General features: G+C 36.3%; 1 protein-coding gene across 9 annotated transcripts in view; it reads right to left on the bottom strand.

Annotated features, from left to right (window-relative positions):
• Window positions 1–25,513, bottom strand: part of DMD (dystrophin) — a 2,668,835-nt gene that overhangs the window by 1,416,172 nt on the left and 1,227,150 nt on the right. For all 9 annotated transcript variants that reach the window (XM_060407875.1, XM_060407877.1, XM_060407874.1 and 6 more), the window contains 4 exons: window positions 24,583–24,795; window positions 18,752–18,865; window positions 17,651–17,806; window positions 11,419–11,589 (listed from right to left, as the gene is read on the bottom strand). In XM_060407875.1, coding sequence (XP_060263858.1) covers window positions 11,419–11,589; window positions 17,651–17,806; window positions 18,752–18,865; window positions 24,583–24,795 — 654 coding nt within the window. The remainder of the gene's footprint in view (window positions 1–11,418; window positions 11,590–17,650; window positions 17,807–18,751; window positions 18,866–24,582; window positions 24,796–25,513) is intronic.

Here is a 25,513-nt window from a genome sequence, read left to right on the forward strand (position 1 = left end):
CTTAAACTCTCCCTTAAATCATCTAACATAAATATAAATCCTACAACAGGTTTGAATACCCTCTTACTCATACAGCCCATGGTGGCCTACGGTGTGTACTCTCCTTCACTGCCAAAGTAATCAACTCAACTTGTACAACTACAGACTGTTGCTGTTGGTCTGTGTGTTACTATGAAGGTTAACCCTGAGATAAGCTTTCAAGCGTAAGTCATTTACATGTGATGTGAAGGAAATTGTGGTAGGGAGGTGGGGAATGGAAAAAGAATGGAGATGGGAAGGGTATACTTATTAAACCCAGCAACTGCTGTTGGTGACAAGTTTAATCCTGCTAGGAAGGCCTACAAAACATGTGTACATATGTGTGTGTGTGTGTGTGTGTGTGTGTGTGTGTGTATGTATGTTAAGTTGTTCAGTCATGTCCAACTCTTTGTGACCCCATGGACTGTAGCCTGCTGGGCTCCTCTGTCCATGGGATTTTCCTGGCAAGAATATTGGACTGGGTTTCCATTTCCTTCTCCAGGGGATCTTCCCTACCTAGAGATCAAACCCACATCTTCCTGCATTGGTAGGCAGATTCTTTACCACTGAGCCAGCTGGGAAGTGCAGAAAACAAATGGCTCAGATTTATCCCACTCAAGGGTGAGGACACTGAGAAATTCACACACCATTTCCCATCATTGGTTGAACAATGTAGGGGAAATGTTAATTTCCTGGTATGTGAAGCCAGACTCAGGTGGAAAAAGTGGGATTCAGTGGCCTCAGAAGACCTCAGGTAAAGAAATTCAGGTTCTCGCAGGTAAATGGACAAAAATATAAAATGCCTTTCTACTTTTCAACATGATCCTGTCATATCTTTGGATTTAGGCCCGTAATGCCTTAAGATGTACAAAATATGATGGCAAATGCAAGCTCTTTTGACTATTAAATGATTTCCTTCACTGATTTTAATCAATTGAAATTTTATTTCAAATTTCTAAAATAAATATGTTTTTTGACACTGAGCATGGGATTTGTTTGATGCAAATCATATTTTGGCTATTGTAACTTTATCATTAAAAAGACTTTGACATATATAGCTTTTATTATGTTGAGGTATGCACCTTCTATTCCTGCTTTCTGGAGAGTTTTTTACCATAAGTGGATGTTGAATTTTGTCAAAGGCTTTCTCTGAATCTAGTGAGATAATCACATGGCTTTTATTTTTCAATTTGTTAATATGGTGAATTACATGGATTGATTTGTGGATATTGAAGAATCCTTGCATCCCTGGGATAAAGCCCACTTGGCCATGGTGTATGATCTTTTTAATGTGTTGTTGAATTCTGATTGCTAGAATTTTGTTAAGGATTTTTGCATCTATGTTCATCAGTGATATTGGCCTGTAGTTTTCTTTTTTTGTGGCATCTTTGTCAGGTTTCGGTATTAGGGTGATGGTGGTCTCATAGAATGAGTTTGGAAGTTTACATTCCTCTGCCATTTTCTGGAAGAGTTTGAGAAGGATAGGTGTTAGCTCTTCTCTAAATTTTTGGTAGAATTCAGCTGTGAAGCCGTCTGGACCTGGGCTCTTGTTTGCTGGAAGATTTCTGATTACAGTTTCAATTTCCATGCTTGTGATGGGTCTGTTAAGATTTTCTATTTCTTCCTGGTTCAGTTTTGGAAAGTTATACTTTTCTAGGAATTTGTCCATTTCTTCCATGTTGTCCATTTTATTGGCATATAATTGCTGATAGTAGTCTCTTATGATCCTTTGTATTTCTGTGTTGTCTGTTGTGAGCTCTCCATTTTTACTTCTAATTTTATTGATTTGATTTTTCTCCCTTTGTTTCTTGATGAATCTGGCTAATGGTCTGTCAATTTTATTTATCCTTTCAAAGAACCAGCTTTTGGCTTTGTTGATTTTTGCTATGGTCTCTTTTGTTTCTTTTGCATTTATTTATGCCCTAATTTTTAAGATTTCTTTCCTTTTACTAACCCTGGGGTTCTCCATTTCTTCTTTTTCTAGTTGCTTTAAGTGTCGAGTTAGGTTATTTATTTGACTTTTTTCTTGTTTCTTGAGGTATGCCTGTATTGCTATGAACTTTCCTCTTAGCACTGCTTTTATAGTGTCCCACAGGTTTTGGGTTGTTGTGTTTTCATTTTCATTCGTTTCTATGCATATTTTGATTCTTTTTTGATTTCTTCTGTGATTTGTTGGTTATTCAGAAGTGTGTTGTTCAGCCTCCATATGTGGGAATTTTTAATAGTTTTTTTCCTGTAATTGAGATCTAATCTTACTGCATTATGGTCAGAAAAGATGCTTGGAATGATTTCAATTTTTTTGAATTTACCAAGGCTAGATTTATGGCCCAGGATGTGATCTATCCTGGATAAGGTTCTGTGAGCACTTGAGAAAAAGGTGAAATTCATTGTTTTGGGATGAAATGTCCTACAGATACCAATTAGGTCTAACTGGTCTATTGTATCATTTCAAGTTTGCATTTCTTTGTTAATTTTCTATTTAGTTGATCTATCCATAGGTGTGAGTGGGGTATTAAAGTCTCCCACTATTATTGTGTTATTGTTAATTTCCCCTTTCATACTTGTTAGCATTTGTCTTACATATCGCTGCTCTCCTATGTTGGGTGCATATATATTTATAATTGTTATATCTTCTTCTTGGATTGATCCTTTGATCATTACGTAGTGTCCTACTTTGTCTCTTTTCACAGCCTTTGTTTTAAAGTCTATTTTATCTGATATGAGTATTGCCACTCCTGCTGTCTTTTGGTCTCTATTTCCATGGAATATCTTTTTCTAGACCTTCATTTTCAGTCTGTATGTGTCCCTTGTTTTGAGGTGGGTCTCTTGTAGACAACATATATAGGGCACTTGTTTTTGTATCCATTTTGGTTGGGGCATTCAACCCATTTACGTTTAAGGTAATTATTGAAAAGTATGATCCCATTGCCATTTACTTTATTGTTTTGGGTTTGGGTTTATACACCCTTTTGTGTTTCCTGTCTAGAGAATATCCTTTAGCATTTGTTGGAGAGCTGGTTTCGTGATGCTGAATTCTCTCAGTTTTTGCTTGTCTGTAAAGCTTTTGATTTCTCCTTCATATTTGAATGAGATCCTTGCTGGGTACAGTAATCTGGGCTGTAGGTTATTTTCTTTCATCACTTTAAGTATGTCTTGCCATTCCCTCCTGGCCTGAAGAGTTTCTATTGAAAGATCAGCTGTTATCCTTATGGGAATCCCCTTGTGTGTTATTTGTTGTTTTTCCCTTGCTACTTTTAATATGTGTTCTTTGTGTTTGATATTTGTTGACTTGATTAATATGTGTCTTGTGGTGTTTTGCCTTGGGTTTATCAGCAAACATTATCCTCAACGGTGAAAAACTGAAAGCATTTCCCTTAAAGTCAGGAATAAGACAAGGGTGCTTACTTTCACTGCTACTATTCAACATAGTTCTGGAAGTTTTGGCCACAGCAATCAGAGCAGAAAAAGAAATAAAAGGAATCCAAATTGGAAAAGAAGAAGTAAAACTCTTACTGTTTGCAGATGACATGATCCTCTACAAAGAAAACCCTAAAGACTCCATCAGAAAATTACTAGAGCTAATCAATGAATATAGTAAAGTTGCAGGATATAAAATCAACACACAGAAATCCCTTGCATTCCTATACACTAATAATGAGAAAGTAGAAAAAGAAGTTAAGGAAACAATTCCATTCACCATTGCAACAAAAAGAATAAAATGCTTAGGAATATATCTACCTAAAGAAACTAAAGACCTATATATAGAAAACTATAAAACACTGGTGAAAGAAATCAAAGAGGACGCTAATAGATGGAGAAATATACCATGTTCATGGATCAGAAGAATCAATATAGTGAAAATGAGTATACTACCCAAAGCAATCTACATATTTAATGCAATCCCTATCAAGCTACCAGCGGTATTTTTCACAGAGCTAGAACAAATAATTATACAATTTGTATGGAAATACAAAAAACCTCGAATAGCCAAAGCAATCTTGAGAAAGAAGAATGGAACTGGAGGAATCAACCTGCCTGACTTCAGGCTCTACTACAAAGCCACAGTCATCAAGACAGTATGGTACTGGCACAAAGACAGAAATATAGATCAATGGAACAAAATAGAAAGCCCAGAGATAAATCCACACACCTATGGACACCTTATCTTCGACAAAGGAGGCAAGAATATACAATGGAGTAAAGACAATCTCTTTAACAAGTGGTGCTGGAAAAACTGGTCAACCACTTGTAAAAGAATTAAACTAGAACACTTTCTAACACCATTCACAAAAATAAACTCAAAATGGATTAAAGATCTAAACATAAGACCAGAAACTATAAAACTCCTAAAGGAGAACATAGGCAAAACACTCTCCGACATACATCACAGCAGGATCCTCTATGATCCACCTCCCAGAATACTGGAAATAAAAGCAAAAATAAACAAATGGGATCTAATTAAAATTAAAAGCTTCTGCACAACAAAGGAAACTATAAGTAAGGTGAAAAGACAGCCTTTGGAATGGGAGAAAATAATAGCAAATGAAGCAACTGACAAACAATCTCAAAAATACACAAGCAACTCCTGAAGCTCAATTCCAGAAAAATAAATGACCCAATCAAAAATGGGCTGAAGAACTAAATAGACATTTCTCCAAAGAAGACATACGGATGGCTAACAAACACATGAAAAGATGCTCAACATCACTCATTATCAGAGAAATGCAAATCAAGACCACAATGAGGTACCATTTCACGCCAGTCAGAATGGCTGTGATCCAAAAGTCTACAAGCAATAAATGCTGGAGAGGGTGTGAAGAAAAGGGAACCCTCTTACACTGTTGGTGGGAATGCAAACTAGTACAGCCACTATGGAGAACAGTGTGGAGATTCCTTAAAAAATTGGAAATAGAGCTGCCTTATGACCTAGCAATCCCACTGCTGGGCATACACACTGAGGAAACCAGAATAGAAAGAGACACATGTACCCCAATATTCATTGCAGCACTGTTTATAATAGCCAGGACATGGAAGCAACCTAGATGTCCATCGGCAGATGAATGGAAAAGAAAGCTGTGGTACATATACACAATGGAATATTACTCAGCCATTAAAAAGAATACATTTGAATCAGTTCTAATGAGGTGGATGAAACCGGAGCTGATTATACAGAGTGAAGTAAGCCAGAAAGAAAAACACCAATACAGTATACTAACACATATATATGGAATTTAGAAAGATGGTAACAATAACCCTGTATGCGAGATAGCAAAAGAGACACAGATGTATAGAACAGTCTTTTGGACTCTGTGGGTGAGGGAGAGGGTGGGATGATTTGGGAGAATGGCATTGAAACATGTATAATGTCATATAAGCAATGAATCACCAGTCAGGATCAATGCAGGATACAGGATGCTTGGGGCTGGTGCACTGGGATGACCCAGAGAGATGGTATGGGGAGGGAGGTGAGAGAGGGGGTTCAGGATTGGGAACACGTGAACACCCGTGGTGGATTCATGTTGATGTATGGCAAAACCAGTACAGTATTATAAAGTAAAATAAAGTAAAATGTTTAAAAAAGAAAATATGTAAAAAAAAAGTCTTTGAGAAATATTAATCACTTAGCGTGTGCTGCTGTGTGCCATGACATGTTATATGTGTGAATTCAATGGATCTTTAACAAAATCGTGTGAAATGAATTTTGTTTCCTTTATGTTATACATCCAAGAACTGAGGCTCAGTGAGTTTAAAGTAAATCATCCTGGGAGTTGCATGTCTTCTTTCACACAGCTTGTCTTAAGCCTATCTCAAATCTTCCATGAGGAGAAGCATGATCCAGTGCATCCAGTGAATGAAATTACATTTTATACAAGTTATGAACAACCCACACAACTATCAAAAATGCATAATGAAAAGTTTCTCCCCTTGCTATTTAGATGTTCATAAATTTTTTTTAAATCAGTTTTATAATTTCAAAAGGTTCAGAGAAGAAAGATATGAGAAAAGGAGATCATGAACAATTTCTTCACTGTACTTAGGCTTGAAAGCTCATCTCAAGGTTAGTCTTCATAGTAACACACAGCAACACTCCCACAGTTGAACAAGCTGAGTTTATTACTTTTGGTAATGATGGACAATACTCACCATGGGCAACCATGGGTTATATGATTAAGAGGGTATTCAAATGTGTTATAGGATTTGGATTTGAGTTTGATGATTTCTACATTCTAAAGACAGAAAACTAAATGGTATAGTTTAGGCATAATCCTCCTCACAAGTGGTAGCTTTTGTTCCATATATATATTATATATATATATATTTATAAATATAAATATATTTTATAAATATAAATATATTTATATATTTATATTTTATATATATTTATATATATATTTAACATTTATTTACTTATTTTTGCTGTGGTGGGTTTTCATTGCTGCACGTGGGCTTTCTCTAGTTGCAGTATGTGGACTTTTCATTGTGATGGCTTCTCTTGTTGTGGAGCACAGGTTGCCTAGGCACATGGGCTTCAGTAGAAACAGTGAGTGCACTCAGTAGTTGCAGCTCATAGGTTCTAGAGTGTTGACCCAGTAGTGTGTTATATGGGCTTAGGTGCTCCATGGCATATGGCATCTTCACGGACAAAGTATCAAACCTGTGTCCCTTGCACTGCAAGGCAGATTCTTAACCACTGGACCACCAGGGAAGTCCCCTGTTCCATATATTTCTATGAAGCTAACCATCATAAACTCGGACACCTTTCATTGCCAGTATCTTGAACTAGCGGTTCTCTAAGTATGATTCCTTGGGACCACCAAATTTACTCCTGGGCATGACCTGGAAACTTATTACAAATTAAAATTCTCAGGGTCCAGCCTAGATTCACTAAATCAGAAATCCTAGGGTTGGCTCTAGGATTGGAGCCTAGGTTGGCTCTAAAACTCTGTTTTAATAGCCTTCCAAATAATTTTGATGCTCACTCCTTTGCGAGAATTGTTGCTCTAGCTTGTTCCCCATAGAATGAGAACAGCAAATACATGTATATTAAGTGAAGGTATTTTAAATAGACCGGAATACCAGACCATCTTACTTGCCTCCTGAGAAATCTGTATGCTGGTCAAGAAGCAACAGTTAGAACCAGCCATGGAACATTGAGCTGGTTCCATATTGGCAAAGGAGTATGTCAAGGCTGTATATTGTCACCCTGCTTATTTAACTTATATGCAGAGTACATCATGCAAAATGCTAGGCTAGATGAAGCACAAGCTGAAATCAAGATTGCTGGAAGAAATATCAATAACCTTAGACATGCAGATGACACCACCCTTATGGCAAAAAGAGAAGAGGAACTAAAAGCCTCTTGATGAACGTGAAAGTGGAGAGCAAAAAAGCTGGCTTAAGAGTCAACATTCAGAAAGCTAAGATCATGGCATCTGGTCCCATCACTTCATGGCAAATAGATGGGGAAACAATGCAACAATGACAGATTTTATTTTCTTGGGCTCCAAAATCACTGTAGATGGTGACTGCACCCATGAAATGAAAAGACACTTGGTCCTTGGAAGAAAAGCTATGACCAAACATAGACGTTAAAAATCAGAGACATTACTTTGCCAACAAAGGTCCATCTAGTCAAAGCTATGGTCTTTCCAGTAGTCATGTATGGATGTGAGAGTTGGACCTTAAAGAAGGCTGAGTGCTGAACAACTGATACTTTTGAACTGTGGTGTTGGAGAAAACTCTTAAGAGTCCCTTGGTCTGCAAGGAGATCCAACCAGTCAGTCAATCCTAAAGGAAATTAGTGCTGAATATTCAATGGAAGGACTGATGCTGAAGCTGAAGCTCCAATACTTTGGCCACTTGATGTGAAAAACTGACTCATTGTAAAAGACTGATGCCAGGAAAGACTGAAAGCAGGAGGAGAAGGGGACAAAAGAGGTTGAGATGGTTGGATGGCATCACCAACTTGATAGACATGAGTTTGAGCAAGCTCCGGGTGTTGGTGATGAACAGGGAAGCCTGGCATGCTGCAGTTCATGGGGTCACAAAGAGTTGGACACAAATGAGCAACTGAACTGAAGTCCAGGTAAACCCTAGGACTGGAGTTAACACAGTGTAAAAAAAATTAAAAAGAAAATGGTGAAAAACTGAAATTCCAGAATTTTTTTAAAAGGGATTGATATAAAATTTCAAATTAGACTTATTGCAGGCCTCCTAAAGACATTTGGAATAAGATGTTTCCAATCAAATTTCCTTTGGCTCTTTGATGCTAATATAAAAAAAAATTGTTTACAGAGAAAAAAGTAAAAAGCAGGATTATCAAGTAAAATACAGGAGCAGAAAGCAAAGAAAAAGAAAAAAGTCTCTACTTTTTATCTGAGTATATTGAGGAGAGATGCCAGAGTAGATGTATCACCCTCTTCAAGCAATAAAGATAAATGTGCTCTCAACACGAGCACAGGTGAAGGCCTGGACAAGGTTCTATCATTCCATTTTGTGTAGGGAAACAGACAAAGCGATTACCTTGACTGGCAGACAGAAGACCAGAAAATGCCAACTCCCTTTGCTGCTACTGGCCCAGGCTGTCTGAGCTGCTCCTCTTTTCACTATTATGCCCATATGCACCAATATTGTAGCTAGATCAGTTTTTTAAACATGCAAATCAATGTGGACTGAGGGGCTGGGCCACTCATGTCAGGGATTTTTTATAAATTAGTTTTAAATTTGAGACAGTCTACTCTCCTATACTGGAAAAGAAAAAGGGATCTGACTGAACAGTTAGCCAGATAAGCAAAGGGTTCAAAGAATGAGGGAAGAGGGCCAGAGACAAACATAGGAAATGGGAAAAACAGAACAGCTGAACGTGTGCTGACTGTTGATTATCTACTTTGGGACCTGAAGCCGTGGCTACACAGCACAGAAAGTGATGTTAAGAACAGCCATGAAGGGCTGAGATGTGAAGGCAAAGGCAATGGGGAGGCGCATGCTTTACACAACAGTATGGAATGGAATGAATGGCATATGATAGAGTGGCTTAGAAAGGAATAGGGATAGAGGGAAACTTATTCAGATAAAGCCTATGACTAGGAGTAAACTATTCGACCTATCTAGGAATACCTGTTTTCTGACCAACAAAGAGAAGCGTAAACAAGTTTCCTTTCAAAGTACACTCCAGCTCTCATATTCTGTAATGATGTAACTTCCCTCATGGTAACCTCCCCACAGTCAAGCCTAAAATAATTATAGACCTCCTGATGGCTCTCCATTTCACTTAGAATGAAAAGCCCTCCACGTCCCACAAATCTACTGTGTCAGCAGATACCTACTTTGCCTCTCCAAATCATCTCAGGTCATCTGTCCTGTTTTACTCTCTTCAGGTAGGTGGGCTTCATTCTCTTCCCAGATAGCCTTAGGGTCTTTGCAGGAACTCTTTCCTCTGACTGGAATGTGCCCTGATAATACTTCTGTAAGGTTGCCTTTTTCTTATGATTCGTATCTCATTTTAAATATAATTCCTCACAAATACCCTTACATATCAACCCTTTGTAAAACAGCATTTCACCACCCTCAGCTCCCAACTCGACTCTATGATTTATTTCACAACATTGGCTTATTTTTAGGCAAATTCTCATGATCTCAAATGAGTTTATTTCTCCCTTCTTTGCCTGCCCTGTCACCAATGAGAATGCAAATCCTAAGAAGTCAGGTGGCTTTTATGTATTGCTCACTACTATATTCTATGTCTAGAAGGGTGTTTGACACAGTAAGAATACAATATTTCTTAATAAATGAAAGAATTCATGAATTTATGAATATTTCATGATAAATGATGTATAATATTATTAGATGAGAATGATTTTCTAGCTTATAATACTCTAGACACTATTACTGTTTCCCAAATATAGTCATTCTTCTATATTTCAATTTTATTTTCTACATGTAACTAAGGATTGCAGCACGTGGCTCAGAGGTTAAAGTGTCTGCCTGCAGTGTGGGAGACTTGGGTTCAATCCCTGGGTCAGGAAGATCCCCTGGAGAAGGAAATGGCAACCCACTGCAGTATTCTGGCCTGGAGAATCCCATGGACAGAGGAGCCTGGCGGGCTACAGTCTATGGGGTTGCAAAGAGTCGGACACACGACTGAGCGACTTCCCTTTCACTTTCCCTTTCACTTTCACATGTAACTAAAGCCATAATATACCTCTGATATTTAAACGTCTGAGTTTAAATATCTGTAAAATACAGTTAAACATCTGTACTCACTTCGTATGAGTACATTTTGCTCTTAATTACAATATTCAGTGAATAATCATATGAACTATATAACAAAGTACATATAATTAATTTCTTCCCTTGCAGCAATGATAATAAAAATCATAATAATAGTTAACTAGTTTGGGGCATCTATTTTGTGTATTACATTAGGACTTTCATGTTTCATCTTTCACATGATTCTGAAAAGTAGGTATTTTGATATCCAGATCACAAACAAGGGAATGAAAGTTCACTGGGTTTATGTGACTTACCCATGGTTACACAGTTGGCAAGGGGTCAAAGCAGGTTTTAAACCCAAGTGTTTGGCTCTAAAATGATTTTGCTCTGTCATGAGGCTTCAAACCAAACAAATATCTATTAATAGTTCACCTAGGCTAATGTTAAATAATATGCTATTGCTACTACATGAAGATAATATTTATCATTATAGCTGCAAATCATTGAGTACTCACTCTGAGGTAGCCGATTTACTTACATGTAAGTTTTATTTTTCAGTTCATACTTTCAAGTATGAAATGACATGATTTACCCATGAAAAAATAAGAGGATTACACTGACTACTGAGTTGCCCAGGGTCATACCACAATGCCATTGTGTAGATTCAATTACCTGGCTTCACCTGCAAGACCTAGCTATATACCAGTTTCCTTGGTCCTAAATCAATGTTATTTATTTTATCTTCCTGTTTCAAGAGAAGCTCATGTAAATACAGTCCTTTTATCCATATTAAAGACCAGCAGCTGAAATATTTAGTACTGCCAAATTGTAAGAAACCCCTTGAAAGCACCAAATTAACAAAGCCTATTGACATTTTCAACTGTCATTTCACCAACACTTTGACACTTTTCCAGTTTGAATTTGCATCAGCTAGAAACATCTGATATGAGTAGCTGGGGTCTAATCTCTTAATAGTACATAATTTCAAGGGGAAAATGTTCCAAACTGTGATTATCAATATTTATGTTTTGACCACAAGACACAAAATTCATAAATAAAAAGTTTAAGCATTCTATACAATGCATATCAAAGTTGAAGCTAAATTAATCAAGAAGCAACCTCTATTATTAAACCAAGAAAAGAGAAGGCTGCGCAGAAGCACAATTTGTTTTATCTGGTTTCTTTTACCTTCATCTCTTCAACTGCTGTCTGTAATTCATCTGGGGTTTTATATTCAAAATCTCTCTCTAGGTATTCTTCTTCGGCTTGTGTCATCCATTCATGCATCTCTGACAAATCTTTCTGAAGGCTTAGAGTTTTATCCAAGCCTCCCTTTAAGGCCTCCTTTCTGGCATAGACCTTCCGTAAAACAAACCAATAAGTAAAGCATGAATATTGAAAGTCATAAAGCATTATCATTATACTATTATTGACGAGTCTATAAATAATGGAAAGCTTGGAAAAGATGAAGCCAGAAGTAAATAGCTTACATAAATGAGGAAAATAACTCATGGCAATTGGATACACCTAATTTCCCATAAGTGTTAAAATAAGATATAAGCATTTACTTGACACAATGAACAGATTCCCCTAAGACCACAATTTAGCTGTTGTATATGGTAATTCTTTTCTGCAAACGGAGAGTAAAGAAAAACATTTTTTCATGATGCGTTTCAGTTGGAAAACTGAATTTATTGGCATACGTAGAAGTAGAAATTCTTTGCACTCTTTGATGCTGTTTTACAATTTCAAATATCCTAGGAACTTAATAATCATATACCTATATAAAACTCTCATAAGAAAAGGAAAATGAATAAAAGATAGTCATGTAATTTACAGAAATAAAATTAAAGTGAGGCCATATATATGTGAAAATTTGCTCAGTATCATTTATAGTTAAATAATAGCAAATGAAGTTAAATTACTATATTTTCAAATATGAGATTAGAAAAAAGACTAATTAGAATGCCAAGTTTGAGCAGGGATGTGGGAAAACAAAGGTTTCATACCTGTTTAGGGAAATATACACCACAGTTAAAGCTTTTAGACAGTAAACTGGCAAAATGCATTAAATGCCTTAATGTTCATCAATTTGAGCCTACTCTTCCACATATAAAACGATGTGTTATGTAGTTGCATGCACACTATTCAATTCGGCTTTGAAGATAGCAACATATTGAAAACAAACCCAAAGGTGCTTTCATGGAAGATCAATTAAATTAATTGTGGGATACACATGTACACACACAGAATGGGCTACCATGGAGCACCAACACATCTGTACTAAAGCAAAAACTGTCTAGTATATAATTTTACATTAAAAAAGGTATAAAAAAGCATGTGTGATAGGAGACTCTTGCTTTATAAAGTCTCATATGTTTCTGAAATACTAATTTATTACAGAATTATTACTTATTAACTAGAAAGATAGCAAAACTTAAAATACCCAAGAGATCATGCATGTTAATTGCTTACACAATGTACTCTGCTGTAACACTGAGGGAAAATTTCAATTTAGTATTAGGATTACAATATATAGTGCATCTCTTTTACCTTAAAAAATAACTCAACGCAAATGATGCTATTCTTCTCTCTGGGATTAAGTAGAGTGCATCTTTTAAATAATACAGCTGTAATTTGAAGTCTTAATATAAAAGGCATAGTTTTAATAAAACAACATTTTCATGGTACTTTACCAAATATAAAATATATGCAGTACCATGTTCATGTTAATTTTTCTTATACTTTACAACTACCTTAAGCCTAATGTAGTTAAATTAAAGCTACTTAAAGTACTTTACTCTCCTAGGAGAATGTAGAACCTGATCTATTTAAATGTAAGTGTATGTTTCATTATAACAGCTAGAACCACATATCTAACAATTATACTAAAGTACAAAGATGATTTTGCATAGTCAATGAACCTATAATAAGCCCAAGTAAACAAGCTGTTCAATTTCTACTTGGATATGCTGCTATAATCTTTGGAGGCAGTTGGCACAGTGGCAATAATATTAGAATGACTAACAAATTAGCCAAAGACTTGTAGCAAAAAACTATATACATAATGCATGCTATAAAACAAAACCAAAAGAAAGGGATCAGGCGTGATTTTAAAATGAAAGAAAAGCAGGAGGTCATTTTGAAGTGACAGAACGAATACACTGGAAAGAATACCAGCTTTGGAATCAGGATACCTGGATTCAACCAATCACTAACAAGCTAAGTGAATCTGGAAACATCACTCCATTTATCTCCACTTCTTAACTAACCTAAAAGTTGAACTAGATGATTTCCAAGGTCTTTTCCAAATTTAACATTCTGCTCTACAACTGATGAGGAAGAGATTAATTTTTTGTGGTTTCACATTTTAGAAGGATTTCTGTGAAAAGGTTGATGTTAAAATCATACTTTCTCCTTCACCTTTATTACCTGAGTGATGCCAACTGTCTAGCCTGAAATTGCCCAATCCACCCCTGCAGTTTCAGCAGATTACACTGCATCAACCGCTTTATAAAACAGGAAGTTCTTCATGTTTCCTGTTTCAGAATTTGTAAATCTAACATTCAGCATTGCCCGACCCCACTCTACGCCCCCTGAACCTTTGTTAAGATACAATTGACATAAAACGCTGTTTAAGGTACATACACCATGTGAAATGATTACAACAGGATTAGTCAATGCCTTCATCATCACATATAATTACCATTTTTCTTTTTTATTATGAAAACAGTAAAGATTTACTCTCCCAGCAAGGTTCATATGTAAAGAAATTATAAAATACTTTATATAGTATAGAATTGTCAGCTATAGTCGCCATCCTGTAAATGTGCTATGTGTGTGCTTAGTCACTCAGGTGTGTCTGACTCTTTGCAGGCCCATGGACTGTAGCCTGCCAGGCTCCTCTGTCCATGGAATTTGAAATCCCAAGAACTCCTTCATCATAAATGAGAAGTCTGAACCACTTAACCAGAATCTCTTTATCTCCCTCACTCTCTAAGCCCTAGTATCCATTCTACTCTCTCGAGTCTGGCTTTTTTAGATCCCATGTCTTTTTTCTATCTGGTTTATTTCACCTAATACAATACCCTCAAGTTTCATCCAGATTGTTGCAAATCACAGGCTTTCTTTCTTTCTCAGAATAATATTCCTTTGTCTATATGTATGTGCGTATACATGTACGTACACACACATACACACTTAATCTTCTTTATGTGTTTCTCTCTGACCAGTACTTAGGTTGTCTCCTTATCTTGGCTATCGTGAGTAATGCTGCAATGAATTTGGGTGTACAGACATGTCTTTGAGAAATTCTGATTTTGTTTCCTTTGGAAATACACCCAGAAGTGGGAGTGCTAGATCCTCAGGCAGCTCTATTTTAATTCTGAGGAATCTCCATACAGGCTCCACAGTGACTGTATTGTGTGTATGCTGGAGACTGCAGGGCAGGATGCTTAAGGGTGAAGACGTTACTGCTAGAAACATTGTCTGGGTTACGAAGCTGGGAGTGAGTGGCTGAGGCAGGGTAGAAGGTGAAAATCACTGGAGTGGGTATTAAGTAACTGAGGGCTCAGGAATGCGAAGAACCATCTAAGAAGATACTGAAATCACCCAGAATTGGGACAGGAGTAACCATGAGTTAGGTGTTAAAATACATAAGGAATGAGGCATAGTGACCCAGGGGTCTGTCGATGACTGAACCCAAAAGATGTACTGAATCAGAGAAAGATAATGATCTGCAAGGTGCCAGAATGGCACCCACCTTGCTGCTCAATCCAGTGTTTCTTGGTAAATCTAAGTTTATAGTCACCAATAATTAAAATATATATCTATGCATTATTTAAAAATTACACATATTTTACAATTGTATATAGGCAACTTTATGTCTATTTCATCTCTCCTTGTTTATTTCATTGAACAAGTGTGTACATAACGGTTACTCTGTGCTGGATACAGATCTACACACCTTATATACACACACTCATTTAACTATAGAAGAACGTTAAAATTCTTACAAAGTAAGTAGAAATATCATCACACTGTAAAGACTGGGAAACTGAAGTGCAGGGATAAAGTGACTTTTCCAGGCCCACAGGGGTAGCTTATGGTGGGGGCAAGATCTAAACCCAGGCAGCCTGGTCCCAGAGCCTCTGCCCTTACACATTGTTTGCCTCTCCATCCACAAGGAAGTCTTTCCCATCCATAAGAGTTCTTATTTCATCTAATTTAGCAAAAAATTCAGAGGGAGGGTGGGTCTGACAAATGCTTTCATTATCAGATAGGAGTTACACAGATGTTATCTTTATTTCTGTGTATATAGTTTATATGCTCACTTTAAATACCCGACTTGGATTCCAGAAGCATTTTGACTGTATACTCCTCCAAAATAAACATGACTAAAGTGGAAGCACTGATCATTCTACCAAGCTGGTCAATTGTGTTTCTCCCTTAGCACACAGTTTTTCGTTCCTTCATAGAAGGTGCGGTGTCCAACCCTGCTGCTCAAAACAGAAAACTCCGAATATCCTTTGATCCCATCCTCCCCGTCACCCTGAACTTTCCACAAGCCTTATCTTTCATCAAGTACTGCCATTTCTAATGGGGTCTAATAAAACATAAAATCAAGAAAGGAATGTGTTGTTATCAGTAAGAGTAATGATTGTGGACGTGAGTGTGAAAGCCCTGATCAAAAATGCAACAAGGCAGAACTTGCCTAATTGGTTAGAAGAAATAAGAAAAATAAACAATCACATTGAGTGGGATAAGCTTGCTGGATGGAGGTGGCAAGGAAGTACAGAATTTCTACAAAGTTTGACTGATACAAGCACTTTGGTTCAGTTTGCCTAGAATAACACACTCCCTTCCTCATGCTACTTACTGTATAATGGGAAATATATATAAAAACAATAAACAGTAATGAAACAGAGCAGCAAGAATTCAAATCACCTCTGTCTCTGTGGAAGAGCTTGGAAAATTATTGGAAGAGGTTTGGACAGTCAACCAAACACAGTGTCACAAGAGGATTATACATTTCCAATTTCTTTGTGTCTCTCAATTTCCTACCTGAACAACTGTAATTCCTACATGCTTCCACTCGTGCCCCTTCAGTCTTTTCATATAAGAGGAATATATAGCAAATATTTACATGATGTCACTCCTATACCTAAACGTCTCTAATAGCTTCCCATTGTACTTGGCATGAATAGTAAATCCTCACTGTGCTTTATAAGAAAATTAATGACTCTTCTTTGCCACCCATTTTCTCATAAAGATTTTTTTTTTTGCTATTGTTTCCTCCCTTGCTCTAAATAAATTGGTGTTGCTCTTTCTATTCATCCATTAAAAATATTCAACAAACAAATCCTTTTCATACTGGCCTTCCAGGAAAACATCAATGATATAATCTATTCTCTAAGTAATATTATTTTTTTCTCTTAACATCCCTTCTGGAACTGACTTACTCCAGGAGAAGAATGCAAGCTAGCTGACCCCGGGCTATCTCATCGGTGAGTTAATAGAACAGTTGAGCATTTGTCAGTGATGGTATTAGCTGGGTGACTTGCCTTGACTTTTCCTCGGCTCAATTTCTTTCTTTTTCAAATTTAGTTTTTGCCTTTTGGCATGATTTCTTTTCAACTTTGAAAGGTTACTTAGAAATAACGAAAGACAGACTGACTCTAATACACATAAAATGAAACCTCTCATTAACTTCAAAAAGGTATTGGTGCATTAAAAAGTAATCATTGCTTTAGGTCAAAATTTCACTTTTGAACCAGAAGTATTTGATGTATGCTACTTGTATGTAATATTTACTCTTCTGCAATTTAATCTTGAAATTGGAAATAAATATCTATAAAACACTTTTCCATATAAAAATGAGGAACTCAGATATGAATGTACATTTATCTTATATTTTTTTCTACTAAGCTGTTCTCAACTATTTCCCAATCTTAATCCATTTATTGAAATAGATGTATTGAAGAAGCCAAACTCGTCAATCTTACAATCAAAAGCAAAACATATTTATATTTGTACATATGCATGCATTACTCATTCATTTTATTTCTGTATCAAGTATAGAATTGTAAACTATCTTTGTTGATCCAATTACATGTATTAAGTTATGCAGTCTTTTGGAGAAAAGATTCAGGAAAAATAATACCTAGGAAAAAGGCTTTATTGTTCAGAATGACAGCTGTATTCAATAAGATCATTTTAAGACTTTCAATAAGATGAATATACACTATCTAAATATATATTATGAAAATAGTTTATATGTTAGACAAAGGCTAGTTTTACTTAACCATACTTTAAAGCATCAACACAGAGACTGAACTTTTTAAAAGGGCCGTGGTGAAGGGAGACATTAAGAAATCATAATTAAAATGAAGCAAGTCACCGTAAAAGAGATGGGACATACCTGTCGACATATGTAATCCCATTGAGTGTTAAGTTCTCTGAGCTCTGTCTCCAGTCTAGAAGCAAACTCTGGCTCTGCTTCAGTTTTTATTTTCTGTCCACCTTCATTGACACTGTTTAGACTGGGCTGGATTGTCTGAATATCACTGACTAAAAGCTAAGGAAACAATTTAAGTTAGCCGAAAAAATTACCACAAAAATTAGAAATGCAACATAGCTACACAGAAACATATAATTAGGCATCATGACACTACACATGAATTTTGTCCTTTAAAATCGGAAATATATGCTGCAAAATGTTCAATTTTTATGGCGTGAATGAAATGGGGAATTATATATCTATAGTCTAATTAGATTAGCTACCAAAGTAAATAAACTTAATACTTCATGTTTGAAAACAGTGCAACAATGATGAGCTTTATAAATTACTATTTTTGAAGGAGGTTTGATTTTCCAACATAGTATGCTGCAGCAGTTTATAGCAAGATGCTGTGAAGGTTATTGATAAAATGGATTTGCTTTTAAAGCTTTTATTCACAAAAAAAATTCTTGAAAGAGCTAGATTTTTCTCTTCCCACTGTATGACAATGGCATAATAAATATTATTTCAAAATATATGTCTTGTATTATACTACAGTGTGACATACATGGAAAGAGCAACATAGTTTTACTGACAATTTGTAATAAGATATAACAAGTAGCTCAAAAAAATCATTTACCTTTAGCTTAAACTGCATGCTATATAAAAATAATATTATAAAGTGAGTGTTGAATAAAAGACAATATTTTGTCTATTTCTCTCTTATTTAGCCCAGTTTCTCAACCTTGGCACTACTATCCTTTTGGATGGGGTAATTCTTTGTTGCATGGTGCTGTTCTCTGCATTGTAGAATATTAAGATATGTCCCTGGCCTCAATCTACTAGAAGGCAACAGCATCTACCCCACCTCAAGTTAAGACAAGTGAAAATGTCTCCAGACATTGCTGAATGCCCACTAGAGGGACAAAATTGCCCCTGGTTCAGAACCATTGATATCATTAAATAATAGTTTCCATATCAAAGTCTTCATATAAAGAAGTGTCATATAAAAAAAAATCTTACCCTGCACTGCTTCAGCTGTTTTTTAAGAATTTCTGAATCTCCAAGGGCAGGCCATTCCTCTTTCAAGAAAACATCAACTTCAGCCATCCACTTCTTCAAGGTTTTTATGTGATTCTGGAATCAGAGACCCATTTTAACACATTATTGGGGTGCTGATTTCCCTTGACACAATTCATCATGGTGATATGTTTGAACACAAGCCTGCGAACAATTCCCATGGTTGAAGAATATCTTTAAGTAGCTCTTCAGGAAAAGAATATTTCCACTAAGACTGCATTTTTATGGTCTGCTGTATGAGCACTGGCGTATGAAGTCTGCTATTGTTAAAAATAAAAAATTACTACCAAATGTGGTTTTATGATGTTACTCTTGAGAACATTAAATCATATCCCCCTCTAGAGAAAATTTAAGTTACAAAACAACTCATGATAATACTAACAATGTGCCCTTACAGTACATAAAACAAACTACGAACAATAAACTCAATGTAATGGTGTCTTTATAGCCTCCCTAAACGTGAACTTCCACAAATTGTTCTCTGCAGTTGACAGTTTAAATAGCCCCTCCAGTGGAGAACTTTCAGACCAAGATGTTGTCATCTTTAAAGAAAGAAAACTTGTGCTTTTTAATTTCTGACTTGCTCAACCAAGATGACGTAATGATCAAATGGAAAATGTCATCTTTATTTATTTGTAAATAGCCAATACATCCCATTATTTTTTTCCCATAATGCCATTTTTCTTGTTCCTTTTAGGGCTACATTTCAAGTGTGTGGTCTGTCAAACTTCTTTATCTGCCTACAATTCAACTATGCTATCCAGATGAGCTATTTTGTCCTTTCTTAATTCGATTTCTATTCAAAATGTGTGCTTCTCAGAAATTTCCCTCTTCAATACAACAAATAATAATGACTTTAAAAGCATCTGACTAAATCGAAAGATTTCAACATTATTATCTGGCTGACATTTCTTGAATCTAGCTTTGCTCTTTGGCCCATATCGCCACTGTCCTAGCTCAGACCTTACCACTGCCTCTTTGACAACTACATTAGCTCTTTCTGGTATCTACTTCAGTCTCCCCCCATTCTAACCCATTCTCCCTAGTGGTACCAATATTCTTCTCACCTCCTTCTTCTTCTCACAGTGACGTTTAAAAAAAACCCAGATATTATTTTATCTCCCTCCTCTTGAAGTACCAATAATAGTTCCACATTATCATTATGTTTAATCCCATCATGGTTAGATTATAATTCATATTCCAAAGCATGGCATCCAACTTATTTGTGATCTACTCTCAGACTACTTCTCCAAACACCTCTTTTATTAATCTCCAGACATATCTTTTATCTCTCCAATATTGAACAACTTTCAGATAATTGACCATGCTGCTCCATTTCTTTCTCCGTCTTTTATTAGGTGCCTAAATTCTATGTGTTTAAGGTGTAGTCAGAGAACTCATATCCCAAGAACACTTCATAACTCCTTTTCCCAGGATATGTTGCTTTTCTTCTCTTTCCACTGTCATATTCACTGCACTGTTTTATTTACTTACCATGCTATAGGTTAAATAATGACCCTTTGAGATTTCAGGCCCTTATCCCTGGAAGCTGTGAATATGGTGCCTTACATGGCAAAAAGGAATCTGCAGATGTGATTAAGTTAAGGATATCACTGAGACGACCCAGAGGGATGGTACAGGGAGGGAGGACGGAGGGGGGTTCAGGATGGGGAACACGTGTATACCTGTGGTGGATTCATGTTGATGTATGGCAAAACCAATACAATATTGTAAAGTAATTTAACCTCCAATTAAAATAAATAAATTTATATTAAAAAAGTTAAGGATATCAAGATAAAGAGATGATCCTGGGTTATCCAAATGGACACAATATGATCAAAGCATTCTTATTAAGATAGAAGCAAGAGTGTAAGAGAGAAATTGGGAGGTGCTACACTCCTGGCTTTAAAGATGAAGATGGAAACATGAGCCAAGATTGTAGTTTCCCAAAACTAAAAGTGACAAGGCAATAAAGTTTCTCCTAAAGCCTCCAGAAAGGACACAGCCCTATCTATACCTTGATTTTAGCCCACTGAGCCTGATACTGAACTTTTGATACCCAGAACCACAATATATGTGTGCTGTTTCAAGCCATTAAATTTACAACAACTTATTACTGCAGCAATAGGAAATGGATACACGTCCCTTTCTGCTTCACCAGACATGGGCTCCTTGATGGCAAGGACCATGTAACTGTACCCTCTTTTGCCATAAGCACAGACAAAAAGTGTGTTTTTATATGTGTGTGTATGTGTATGCATATGTTCATACCTCGAGAGACATTACTGTGGATGTTGTGCTTTAAAAAATAATGTAAAACTGCTAGGTCTTTTGGTTTGTGAAAGATAAGAAAAAACAACTAAGTAGCTAGACTGGGATTTAAAACCAGAAGCGTGCTATTCCGATGCTTTTCCATCATGCTTTCAAGCTTCTTTCCAACATTAGCATTTTTTGCAATAAGTCACCACATAAGAGAAATATCACCTGTATTACCAAATGTTTTAAACTTTAGACTACAGTGCAGTTGTTGGTTTACTAATGCTTGGGTAATTAGGTGGCACTATTCAAACAAATTAAGTTAGTAGAAGTTGCTTTGTGGAAGGTGATGGGATCAAATTTATACATAAAATTACAAGTGAAATATGCTGATGAAATTATGTATATTACATGGCAGATAACTTTTTATTTGGTGGTGGTGGTTTAGTCACTAAGTCATGTCCGAATCTTGTGACACCATGGACTGTAGCCCCCCAGGCTCCTCTGTCCATGGGATTTTCCAAGTAAAAATACTGGGGTGGGTTGCCATTTCCTTCTCCGGGGTATCTTGCTGACCCAGGGATCGAAGCCACGTCTCCTGGGTGGAGGCGGATTCTTTAGCACTGCATCAACATGGAAGCTCCCTCATGTTTCCATCTTCATCTTTAAAGCCAGGAGTGTAGCACCTCCCAATTTCTCTCTTACACTCTTGCTTCTATCTTAATAAGAATGCTTTGATCATATTGTGTCCATTTGGATAACCCAGGATCATCTCTTTATCTTGATATCCTTAACTTTTTTAATATAAATTTATTTATTTTAATTGGAGGTTAATTACTTTACAATATTGTATTGGTTTTGCCATACATCAACATGAATCCACCACAGGTATACACGTGTTCCCCATCCTGAACCCCCCTCCGTCCTCCCTCCCTGTACCATATATATATGGGATGTTTATATATATATAAACAGATTCAAGGGGTTAGATCTGATAGACAGAGCCTGAAGAACTACAGACAGGGGTCTGTAACATTATACAGGAGGTAGTGATCAAAACTATCCCAATGAAAAAGAAATGCAAAAAGGCAAAATGCTTGTCTGAAGAAGCCTTATAAATAGCTGAGAAAAGAAAAGAAGTGAAAGGAAAGATATACCCATCTGAATGTAGAGCTCCAAAGAATAGCAAGGAGAGATAAGAATGCCTTCCTAAGTAAACAATTCAAAGACAAAGGAAAATAATAGAATGGGAAAGACTAGAGATCTCTTCAAGTAAATTAGAGATACCAAGGGAACATTTCATGCAGAGATGGGCACAATAAAGGACATAAATGTTATGAACCTAACAGGAGCAGAAGATATTAAGAAGAGGTGGCAAGAATACACAGAAGAATCATGCAGAAGAGATCTTAATGACCCAGGTAACCATGATGGTGTGATCACTCATCTAGAGCCAGACTTTCTGGAATATGAAATCAAGTGGGCTTTAGGAAGCATCACTATGAACAAAACTAGATGATGGGGATGATGGAATTCCAGCTGAGCTATTTCAAATCCTAAAAGATGATGCTGTCAAAGTGCTATACTCAATATGCCAGCAAACTTGGAAAACTCAGCTCTGGCCATAGGACTGGAAAAGGTCAGTTTTCATTCCAATCCCAAAGAAAGTTCAAACTACCACACAACTGCACTCATCTAACAAGCTAGCAAAATAATGCTTAAAATTCTCCAAGCTAGGCTTCAACACAACATGAACTGAGAAATTCCAGATATTCAATCTGGATTTAGAAAAGGCAGCAGAACAAGAGATCAAATTGCCAACATCCATTGGATCATAGAAAAAGCAAGAGAGTTCCAGGGAAAAAAAAAAAAAAAAAAACATCTACTTCTGCTTTATTGACTATGCCAAAGCCTTTGACTGTGTGGATCACAACAAACTGTGGAAGATTCTTCAAGACATGGGAACCAGAACACATTATCCATCTCCTGAGAAATCTGTATGCAGGTCAAGAAGCAACAGTTAGAACTGGACCTGCAAAAATGACTGGTTCCAAATAGGAAAAGGAGTACGTATAGGCTGTATATTGTCACCCTGCTTATTTAACTTATATGCAGAATACATATGAAATGCCAGCCTAGATGAAGCATAAGCTGGAATCAAGACTGCCGGGAGAAATACCAATAACCTCAGATATGTTGATGACACCACGTTTATGGAAGAAAGCAAAGAGGAACTAAAGAACTTCTTGATGAAGGTGAAAGATGAGAGTGGAAAAGCTGACTTAATACTCAAAAAACTAAGATCATGCCACCAGGTCCCATCACTTCATGGCAATAGATGGGGAAACAATGGAAACAGTGACAAACTTTATTTTCTTAGGTTCCAAAATCACTGCAGATGGTGACTGCAGCCATGAAATTATAAGATGCTTACCCTTTGGAAGGAAAGCTATGAGAAAACTAGACAGTGTGTTGAAAAGCAGAGACATTACTTTGCCAAAAATGATCCGTCTAGTCAAAGCTATGGCTTTTCCATTAGTCATGTATGGGTGTGAGAGTTGGACCATAAAGGCTGAGCGCCGAAGAATTGATGCTTTTGAACTGTGGTGTTGGAGAAGACTCTTGAGAGTCCCTTGGTCTGCAAGATCAAACCAGTCCAGCCTAAAGGAAATCAGTCCTGAATACTCATTGGAAGCACTGACGCTGAAGCTGAAGCTCCAATACTTTGGCCACCTGATGCGAAGAACTGACTCATTGGATAAGATACTCATCCTGGGAAAGATTGAGAGCAGGAGAGGCAGACAACAGAGGATGAGATGATTGGATGGCATCACCGACTCAATGGACATGAATTTGAGCAACCTCTGGGAGACAGTGAAGCACAGGGAAGCCTGGGACGCTGCAGTCCATGGGGTCACAAACAGTTGGACACAACTGAACAACAACAACAACAATAACACACACACACACACACATATCCACTCAGCAAATTCTTTACCTCTGAGCCAACAAACACGTCCCTCAGCTCTAGATAACATGTTATAATTAAAGCCGACATATGTGAGTTAGCCTGTGTGTATATATATGTATGTATGTGTGAGTGTGTGTGTGTGTATATATGTATTCTTTTTTTTACAACCAAAATAACAATGTATTTTTCAGAAAAAAAAAATTTCCTGCACTGCAAGCAGTCTCTTGCATCACAAGTGGATTTATTTATAAGCTAAATAATTATTTACAGGATAACAAGACTAAAAAGAAGATGGGTTTTGAATTGAGCTGAAAAGTTTTTTAATTCCTGTTGGTAATGGTGGAAAAAAGCTAATTCTAAAGAAAATCAAAGAAACAGAATTCTTAATGCCTTCTTAAAATCAATAGGCAAACTATTGTCCTTCGAGACAAATTTGTATCTTTTGGCCTTATCACTGACTTTAAGGGACTATGTCTTTTAATTGTATAACTCCTCATTAGGAGAGAAACAAACAAAAATCAATATAAAAAGTAAAATCTTGAATTACCTGAAGTTTTCGGAGTTTAGCCATTTGCTCCTCTAGTTTTTGGCAACGTTCAGTCAGCTGGGCAGAGAGTTTCTTCCATCGACCCTCAATGTCTTCAAATTCTGATTGATATCTCTGGCTTATATGAGAGGGTGCTTTCCTTGACATCTCTTTCACAGTGGTGCTGAGATAGTTTAGGTCATTTTGGTGCTCTTGCAGTGAGCTTTGTAAAGCCTCAAAATTAAAAAGAAAGTGCCTTTATACTAATTGATGAATATTAATGAGCTTAATTGTTCAACTTCATTGATGAGTTTCAGATAAATCAAATGTACTTAAAATGAAAGCTGTGTGGCTCAAATATTTAAAATAATAAATGATGTAACAACAGATGTGAAATAATTAGCAACTTAAATTCTACTTTCAATCATGAGTAATTTACACATTATTTAGTAATATTATATTTATAAATCTATGCCTATTCTTATCAACAAAGTGGAATATATACAAAACTGTATCTTATTGAAACAAAGAGCTTCAGCTTACCTAGTTTCATTACATTTTATTTGTATATTAATAACTGCATGTATGATTCAATTAATGGAGTTTAACTTAATTATAAGTAAACTTAATTATAAGCCTTTAGTAAGATAATTTCTAATCTTCATAGGTAAAAATTTAACTAAATAAGATTGATATATGTGATAACACAACTCTGAATAAGCTAGCTCATATAGATAGTTTACCCATGCCATTTAATGGAAGTTTCTTATTCTTCAAAAACATTGTTCTATTTTGTAGTATCACCATGAAATTTTCAGATAATTTTGGGGGGAATTTATAAACTTCATTTCACATTTGTACTGTATAATCTATTCCACCCCTTATAAAAGAAAGCATACATTAAGGATTGCTCTATTCTGTATTTATTTAAATGTTACTTTCTGGTTATAAA

Source organism: Ovis aries, chromosome X (assembly GCF_016772045.2).
Source record: "Ovis aries strain OAR_USU_Benz2616 breed Rambouillet chromosome X, ARS-UI_Ramb_v3.0, whole genome shotgun sequence".
Taxonomy (NCBI): Eukaryota; Metazoa; Chordata; class Mammalia; order Artiodactyla; family Bovidae; genus Ovis; species Ovis aries.